Source organism: Gymnoscopelus braueri (assembly GCF_963280865.1).
Source record: "Gymnoscopelus braueri genome assembly, chromosome: 20".
NCBI lineage: Eukaryota > Metazoa > Chordata > Actinopteri > Myctophiformes > Myctophidae > Gymnoscopelus > Gymnoscopelus braueri.
Genome location: NC_137622.1, coordinates 25173505 through 25183504, shown reverse-complemented (window position 1 = coordinate 25183504; position 10000 = coordinate 25173505). Strand labels below are relative to the sequence as shown.

General features: G+C 44.4%; 1 protein-coding gene across 1 annotated transcript in view; it reads left to right on the top strand.

Moving 5' to 3' along the window:
* slit3 (slit homolog 3) overlaps positions 1 to 10000 on the top strand; it is a 291694-nt gene that overhangs the window by 210061 nt on the left and 71633 nt on the right. The window contains exons 8-10 of the mRNA XM_080416680.1: positions 4896 to 5059; positions 5713 to 5857; positions 9843 to 9914. Of these exons, the coding sequence (XP_080272806.1) occupies positions 4896 to 5059; positions 5713 to 5857; positions 9843 to 9914 (381 nt within the window). The remainder of the gene's footprint in view (positions 1 to 4895; positions 5060 to 5712; positions 5858 to 9842; positions 9915 to 10000) is intronic.

Sequence of the window (10000 nt, the reverse complement as noted above, 5' to 3'; positions counted from 1 at the left end):
TTCAGTGATGTGCCATCATGGAGTGATTACTAGTTAGTTCACAAGTTCACAATAAACAGCATTTGGTTGAAAAGATAGAAATCCCCGCATCGGGTTGGGATCCTTTAGAATTTTAACTATTCCTTAACGATTCCCTCTTAATGGTTCGATTCCTTAACGGTTCCCTTATATGTTTTAAAATATATATATATAATTTAACCCTTACGGTCCTTTTGGTTCCATTTGTACACTCTCAAAGTTATGGTGGTCCTTGAAATAAAAAGATTTGAGAACCACCGGTATTGAAATGTGATGGAACCAATTCCGGATCCTCAATGTTGGATCCGGTTCCGGATCACCACCCTAAATAGAGGCTGCTCTCTGTGCGACAGGATTGGACAACATCACTGTACGGGCCCATTCAAGAATACACACTATTGGACAACGCCGCTGTAATGCCCAATTCAAGAATAAATACTGCACAGTAAAATCCTCTGCATTAATTTAACACGGAAAGTGTAATAAAGGACCCGTATAATATATTATGTGTATACATTATGCGCTCGCAAAAAAAGAAAGACACAAATTTTGAACTAGAGATTGGCTCTGACGTCACAGAGTCCACATGTACACATAAATCATCCGCCCGCCATCCACCCAAATTAAAATGTTCTCCAATATAAATATCCGCACCCGCCCTGCACCTGCATGGACATACTGTGACTTATTAATCAGTAGAAGTCCAAATGAAATGGAAACGTCCGTTTTTTTTTGCTGCAGTACAGTACTGCTTTCCCTGGCCGGAGTCGTGAAACTCTCCCTACTCTCCGTTTGCAAACGCAGTGGACCCACCTGGTAAATGTACTCAAATCTCATGGGGACAAATGCCGTTAAATGTCTTATGCTTGGGGATGAAAGAGTGGGGAAATTTACATAAAGCAGATGTACATTTTATCCACAACCTGCAAGTATTTATTTAGCGATCTTCTGCAGGAAAAAAAAAGTTCTGATTGTGCTGAGGAGGACAGCTGCTTTCTACTCACTCTTTCATTATATGAACTCTGGCTGTGTAACAGCAGAGCTTTTGGATGGGTAGAAGAACCCCATCTGATCCCGTTGGCGGGGATGGAGAGTTACGGAATCAATGAAGTGACGCTGCTTTGCCTCGTGCGTTAACCACTAGAACCCCAGCATGTCTGGGGTGAACAAGAGATTTGGTGTAGATGGAAAGTACAGTTGTAACTCAAGTCCGGTTCACTAAGACTGGAGCGTTTAAGCCATTTAGGCCCGAGGCTGATTCTGAAAATGTCTTCTAAATCCCAACAGTTTTCTGAAAAACGTATTGTTGCTATATCAGTGGTTCTCAAACTGTTTCATGTCAAGGAGATCCCAAAATGATATGTATTTGGCCGCGGATCCGCATCTCAAGAAATTATATTCAAAGATTTGCACAAATGTTCACGATAAAAAAAAAATTGCAGATTGTGAGCTTGTATATCTGCTATTTTTGAATAGCCAACACTAAAATCTAAAATGACACAGATGCTTTCCCGGTTTTAATGGGTTAAGTGGTTAATGAGCCTCTGCTGTTGTAGATAGTCGTAACAGCTGATGAGCCAAAAAAAAGCTGATGATGGACTTGGACTTCACAGAATGGGAAGAAGAGGCACCTCAATGAATGTTTTCCTCATTCATTATTTCTCATTTCACCCACCTGCAACCGATCTGCTATTAATCAGAATGTAATTATTATTTCATGACCCGCCTGCTACACAGATAACCGCGGATAGAACTGCGCATCTGTGCATCTCTAATTTGAACCCCTTGCAGGCAGCCGGAACGCAGATATAAACAGATATAACCAGATATAACCTGTCTGGTTGATAATGTCAACCAGCACTAGCCTACACCTGGGTTGAAATTTCTCAATGATAGGAGACCTCCTCCGACCACAGCAGATGTGCTGTTATATTCTATTAACATACTCTACCATACAGATTGGAAAAAAAGAAACGAAACAACAAAAACAATGTTTTCTAGTTTAAATAAGTCCCGGATGGTTGGTTTAATGAGGATTTTGCTGGTGTGCTGTGCGCTACAGTGACAGTCCAAGCCTTCAATCCGGTCTTGTCCCCCCGACCGAAAACCCTTCCTCCCTTCACCTCCTCTCTTCCTCTCCTCTTCCTCTATCCTGGTCATCCTCCGTGTCTGTGTTGTATTAGGTTTGTGTGTCCTTCCTTCAGATAGCTCTATTGGATTTGCTGCCATTATAAAAACAGCTGATTCAATCAAATGGTTAGAGATATCCCTGATTCGTTTAGCTGGGAAGTTAAAGGCATTTGTGTGTGTGTGTGTGTGTGTGTGTGTGTGTGTGTGTGTGTGTGTGTGTGTGTGAGTGTGAGTGTGAGTGTGTGTGTGTGTGTCTGTTTGTGCACGCGTGTGTGTGCTTACGTGCATGTTTGTGTTTAGGGGGAGAGGTGCTCTAAGGTTTGTAATGAAATAGTTTCCTTTCCCTGCCACCTCAGTCTGACCTCTTCTCTCATTCTCTCTTCTCCCTTTTTTCTCTTCTCTCCCTCTCACCTTGTCTCTCTCTCTCTCTCTCTCACTCTCTCTCTCTCTGCAGTATCTATACAGTCTATTAGTGATAATGATATCGCCCCATGGTGTCTCCTATTCTCAGTCTCCAACCAATGAAAAGATCAGAGCTCCCACTGCTATAGGATGTGTGTGTGTGTGTGTGTGTGTGTGTGTGTGTGTGTGTGTGTGTGTGTGTGTGTGTGTGTGTGTGTGTGTGTGTGTGTGTGTGTGTGTGTGTGCGCATGTGTGTGTTTGACTCTGAGATTCACTATAAAGCCGTGCCTATTAACCCTCCAGTGTAAATGCTAAGAATGAACACCGGAAAGTAGGTCCCCATTCTCACTCACACACACACACACACACACACTCTTTGTGCCCCCTGCCTTGTTCCCATTCCCCCCGTGAGTTAATCCTCCTTGTCAGTAATTAAGGCTGAGCCCAGGGTGGGCTGGGACAGGGCTATCTCCAGGCAGGGGTCTGACTATAAACTGGATTTATAATGGGAGAGCTGTATTAAAACCCACTGCCCCTGCTGCTAGCATCAATGAGACCATCTCTGTTCCCTAACAGGATTTGTCCTCTGCTTTATTACAAACCTCTTTAACACTATACGGCCCGGCTGACTCACTGGGCCACAGGCTGGCTGGCCGGCTGGCTGTCTGGCGGCTGATTAGCTGGCTGGCTGACTGGCTGACTGAACAGGCTCAAGCCTGATTTATGCTTCGTTGTGCTTGGGTGTCACGCACCGAAAATAGCAGATCTAAAAGCATACATTGTACGCTTGTAGGTCTGCTATTGTCCAGTACGCGACACCGGCTTGCAACCAAGTATAAATTCAGCATCACTGGCTGACTGACTGATTAGCTAATTTATAGTTTGTTGTACGGCCGTGTCGCTTGCCCAAAATAGCAGATTTTCAACTGAGCGACAAAACTGTGCAAACTTTTTTACCAGTGACGCGGTCGTACGACAAAATATGAATTAGTATTGATGCTGGCCAGATGACTGACTGATTGACTGACTCATCGGCTGACTAATGCTTAATTTATACCCTGTTGTACGACCAATAACTGACCAACAAGCTCACCACGCGCCACAGACTCGTGGCTTGCATGTTTGCTATTTTCGCCACGCGTACGACAAAGTATAAATTGGGCTTAACTATTTGGCCGTGGTTGATTGGCTGACGGACTGACGACTGTCTCTTTCGCGATACGCTGCGCTGACAAGCTATTTAATAATGATAGCTCAGATTTATATGGCGCTTTTCCAAAAGTACCCAGAGTCGCTTTACTTTATTTTGTTATTTGTCCTCCCCTGCGCTCTCTCTCCTTCACTTTATCCTCTCTCTCTGTGTCCTCATACTGTCTCTAACTGTCCTTTCTTGTCCTTCTCTCACATCGCCTGTGTTGTTACTTCAGCTCGTCGCCATTCAACACCTCCCTTCAAACTCAAACTCCTAGGCGCCTAACCTTATTCACCCTGCCTTTAGTCATCTTTTCCTTTGCTGCGTTTCTTTTCAACCTCTCTCAATGCTCGCCCCTTCTCTCCTCTTTTTTATATCACTTTATCTCTTTTCTCATTCTCTCCTGTAGCTCTCTCTTTTCACTTGGTACGCAGTCTCTCTCCAGGGGGAGTCATTTTGTGTCAGACCTTGGGGAAATGACTAGGGAATATTGCTCTGTATGAGTGTATGAGTGTGTGTGTGTGTGTGTGTGTGTGTGTGTGTGTGTGTGTGTGTGTGTGTGTGTGTGTGTCTTGCATTAAGCAACAGCCTTTCTATTTCAGCCATTCATAGCATGACCTATACAGCACGTGAATTCTACTGTCTTCCGCCTGTTGAATTCAGTTTGAACTCGTGCACACACACACACTTCTATACTATACAGTATGGAACAATGTCACAATTTAACCAATTTAACCTTAGCATACCTATTCTGGGGGCGACTGTCTGGTGAAAATAGAAGATCTACAAACTCATAATGCATCGCCTATTTGTCGTGAGCTTGTAGATTTGCTATAATCAGAGCCCTGGGGGTCAACTAAGTACTGTATATCGGGTAATATTGTTTATGTATTCATAGCCTCACTGTGATAACTATTGTTATAAAGCAGGGGTTCTCAAAATGGGGTCCAAGGACCCTCAGAGTTCCTTGGGAAAGTTCTAAATGGACCCTTACAGATCTGTAACTCTGAGAGTATACAAGTAGAACCAAATGGATGCTTACAGATCTATAACTCTGAGAGTATACAAGTAGAACCAAATGTATGCTCTCAGAGTTATGGGGGTCCTTGAGAACCACTGTTGTAAAGCCTCTTTCTTTCTTTCTACTCTCCAGTCGTCTGCACTCCAACAACCTCCACTGTGACTGCCACCTCTCCTGGCTCTCCGATTGGCTCAGAGCGAGGCGGAGCCTGGCCCCCTTCACCCAGTGCATGGCCCCCGCCAACATGAGGGGCCTGAACGTCCCCGACGTACAGAAGAAAGACTTTGTCTGCAATGGTTAGCTCTCACACACGCACACGCACACACACGAAAAATAAATGTGGGAATATGACAAGCACACATGGACAGACAAATGCATACATATACTGCACACACATGTAGACACACAAACAAATACACACTATCTCAATCTGAAAGTCCAAAATAAAGAAAGTACACACAAGTACACACACACACACACACACACACACAGTGCCTTTACTGCACTGCCACAGCATCGCTCTGTACAGACAATGTAATCACCGACAAGCCAAATGACAGTAACTACAGAGCAGGCTTGTTATCAATGGTGGACAGTGTGGACCAGGTCTCCATATATTCTACGTATGTGTCAGTAACCTATAGGAATACACGATGGCACAGAGGAGGGCATTAGCTTAAAGACCACTTTATAAAACAACAATGGTGTTATCAGCCCCAGCCAGTTGATAGTAGTGACTTTTATTAGCTCTCTGTTTCAGCTGAGTCACGCTGGCTCTATTAAGCCTAATTTATGCTTTGACGCACAACAGAAAAATGCACAACGCTCTTTTTAGTGGCCCATATTTATTCTTCTTTCTTTTATTTCCCCTCTCTTCTCTCTCTCTCTCTCTCTCTCTCTCTCTCTCTCTCTCTCTCTCTCTCCCTCTTTCTCTCCCTCTTTCCCTCAGGTCCGGCTCAGTCAGAGCCGAGGACGTGTGTCCCCCAGGTGTCTGTGTGTCCGGCCAGCTGCGCGTGTAACAACAACATCGTGGACTGCCGGCGTAAAGGACTGATTGAGATACCGGCTAACCTGCCAGAGGGCATCATAGAGATGTGAGCATGTTTCAACATTTTGTTTGTGATCAAAAATTGTCAGCAGATGTGAGCATCATAAACGTGCCACATTTTGGGCATTATCTGTGACAGATCTAGAGAGTAGACAGACGCAGAGACATTCATGATATTTCAAACCCTCCATTTGGAGAGGCACCTGCACTGACGGAGCGAAGGTTTCAGACAAATAACGTCCTCTCTCAAACGCCATCACACATACTGTACATAGAAATACATGGTGGAATGTTATGACAACAGTATTTGCAAACAAAACAGGCTGGAAGGGCGCACACCTGTAGTGCTGAGCAGGGCTGGGTGCAATAACCGCAATACCGCGGTTGCGTAATGCATACAGCGGTGTCGAGTTCATAACCGCCATATTTTTTTAAACTATTTTTAATTATTATTTTTATTTATTTATTTAATTTCATTCAAAACATATGTTTTTGAGAGATACCACCATACCGTCGGTAAACAGTGATTTATTACCGCGATAACTCAAAATCCATACCGCCCCAGCCCTAGTGCTGAGGTGCTGACCACGGTGCAAAGATATAAAAACTAAAAGAGCGGTCGCGTAGCTCGTAGCCACGATGCAAAAAAAGGAAACCAACGTTTCGACCTGACACAGAGGTCTTCTTCAGGGATGACAGCAGGATTTGAAAATTAATTTAGCTTCGCTTAGTTAGCGTACTGTAGCAGAGCCCCCTAACTGAACTTGGGAGTAACTGCACTCAGCCTGATGTGGTAAACCCCACCCATCTGGCACTACATGTGGGTTAAAACAAAATGTCTTGCGATCAAAGAGGCTGTTCAATTCCCTGTAGAGGGGGAAAGATCTTGCCTGGGGAAGTGAACAAAAACATGCTCTTCACTCCCACCAAAACTTCAGTGCCTCTCTCATGTGTGTGTGGAAAATGAAATCTTTATGTGCGGTCTCTCCGCAGTGAGATATTTAAGTCCTAAATGTCTTGTTCTACTCAGTATACATTGATGGTCATCTGGACGAAACGCAGGGCTTGTGACCAGTCTGTCACTGGTTTAGTCCCTACACTGGCTCGGAGAATGTCATCTTTAACCACTTAAACCCTCTATTCTTCGTAAAAATGGACCTGAGTTACGTATTGTACTTGGACCGCTTTTTTTCCCTCTACACCAAAATGTCTTTGCCAAAAAATAGCCGATCTACAAGCTCACAATGCGTCGCAAGGCGACCCATTGTGAGCTTGTAGATCTGCTATTTTTGCCGAACGTTCTCCGTAGAATAGAGATGCTGGGGTTCAAGTGGTTAAATTATGACAATGACATTGAGGCGTTCTTGAGCAAGGCATTGAGGCAAAGGTAGTGCTATTATTTGGAAGTAGGGGAGCACAGCACACCTATAAAGCATGTGCAAGAGTGCAATATGAAAACATTGTGACGGCCCACCCTGACACAGTATTACATACACTATAAATAGCATTAAATGTGAATTACCTCAATAAATATACATGTCATCAGATGATATGTGCGTGGTAACAACTAACAACAAGTTTTGAAGGTGCAATTTGTTTTGTAGCAATAGAGGAGACGGTGTTGCCTCTCGATGGGATTTATTTGCATTTGAAAACCATGGGAAGTGTTGGAAAACAAACACATACACACGCTGTGCCGAGATGAGCTTCATCCTCTGTGTGTGTGTGTGTGTGTGTGTGTGTGTGTGTGTGTGTGTGTGTGTGTGTGTGTGTGTGTGTGTGTGTGTGTGTGTGGGGGGCATGAATGTTTTTCTCCATATTTCCATAATGCATCCACACTCTTTTCTCTCTTCTCTCCATCCCTCTATCCTATTTTCTCGTTCCCTCGTTCTACACTTCTTTATCTCCCTCATACTCGTCTCTCCCCCCCTTCCACCCCCCACTATTTTATTTCTCTCTCTCTTTCACACATGCGCGCTCACACACACACACACACACACACCACACACACACACACACACACACACACACACACACACACACACACACACACACACACACACACACACACACACACACACACACACACACACACACACACACACACACACACACACACACACACACACACACACACGTCTCAGTGGGGTGTGTGTGATAACTGTATTGATTGCTCTTCCCTGTTTGTTTATACAGAGGACAGCTTGCTGATTGCTGTGTGAGTAAAATAGCAATCCCCAATACTGCTATACCTCCACCGCATAAGTAATATACGTGCACATAGGCGCGCAACACACACACACAAACTCAAACAAAATGCCGCCCCCACAGACGTGTATGGATTTGCCCACACACACATAAGAAATGCAGACGCATTCATGTATGCACAAAATATGCCTGCGCAAAGGTGCATGCATAAGCACACAGAGAAGCACATGCAAGTAAGACAGGCAGAGAGACACACACACATACACATAGAATAAAGTTGTGATCCATTACAATAAATGTTGCTGCAGCCAGAGACAATGGAACATAATAGGATGATGTATTGTCAGTCTTCCAATGGGGACACACTCGTCTCTCTGGCTGCTGGCAGGGATCGCAGCCAGCGTGTGTGTGTGTGTGTGTGTGTGTGTGTGTGTGTGTGTGTGTGTGTGTGTGTGTGTGTGTGTGTGTGTGTGTGTGTGTGTGTGTGTGTGTGTGTATGTGTACGTGTGTGTGTGTGTGTGTGTGTGTGTGTGTGTGTGTTGTTTGCATGCAAAAGTGTCAGCCTGTGCATAGCATACAAATGGCATGGTAGTGAGTGTACAATTGTGTGCTACAAATTAATTCCCAAAGTGCTTTCATCAAAACACTGGTCATTCTAAAATGCTTTACAGAACAGACACAAAAACATCAGCAGAGATGTGTGTGTGTGTGTGTGTGTGTGTGTGTGTGTGTGTGTGTGTGTGTGTGTGTAGACGCTCACCTGCCAAACCAATCTCCTGATTCAATCTGTCATTTAACCAAACAATCAGTCCATGTCCTCGCCCTATAGATCCTCTCATATTGACACTTCCCCTTACACATCCTTTGATATTGAACCCCTAATCGCCTTTGTCCTGACCTTGTTGTACCGCTCCCGGGTATAATTTACTACTTGTCGCGTGTGCAGATTGTCTTTGTTATTGCATGGCTGTTTCTTAATTCATTTTGACCCCCTGGGATTGTGCGTCCGGCTTGCCAGCAAACGCATAGAGGTTTATTGAATGAAGGGAAGTGTAGCTAGACAGGGATGAGTTGAGAGCTTTTTTTGGGGGAAGTAGACACGGATATATTTTGACTTTACAATGACTTGAAGCAATGGCAATTTTTTTGACAGATAGGCAGGCCAAACAGACAGACAGACAGAGATACTGTACTTTATGTACTGTAGATAATTTGACATAAATACCTTGGATATATATATAAGCGTAGCTATATGCTACAGATTGATGGATGCCTAGACAGATAATTGGAAGTGTGGTTAGACAGCATAAAGGTCTGGGGACAGAGTCAGAAGCGGGCAGGTAGAAGTAGGTGGAAGAAGAGGAGTGGGAGGACTGGTGCCCATTTATCATTTTGACAGCTGACCCTGCTGCTGGCCTTGAGACCTAAACGCTCCTCTCCTCCTCTCCCCTCCCCTCCTCTCGCCACTCCTCTCCTCCTCTCTGAAGAAAGGAGGTTTTCAGGCCACGGACCCCTTTGCTGAGAGAGAGATGAAGCAGGGACCCCCCACTGTATACATATTGGATTCATGTTAAATGCGTGTTTTCAGACATTTAACGACTTGAACCCTCAATACTTTGTGAACTTGACCTTTGGCTTGGTCTGCTCTTTTTCCCCTGCACACCCAAACTCTTGTTGTTCGTCGAGTAATGTTCGTCGTTACTCTGCTTACACTGATCTCGCACTTGCGAGTCAATCTGGATAAGAGCGTAAATGCCTAAATTGTGAGTTGCAGTTGTAATGTAAGTGTATACTGTCTGTCTGCCTGTCTTGCATGTCTGTAGACGCTTGGAACAGAACTTGATAAAGAACGTGCCAGCAGGAGCCTTCTCTGCCTACAAGAAACTCAAGAGGATGTAAGTATACCAACATCTGCATGCATGCATGCACACACACACACACACACACCGAGCGAGTGACATGAACAGCCCTTACTGAAACA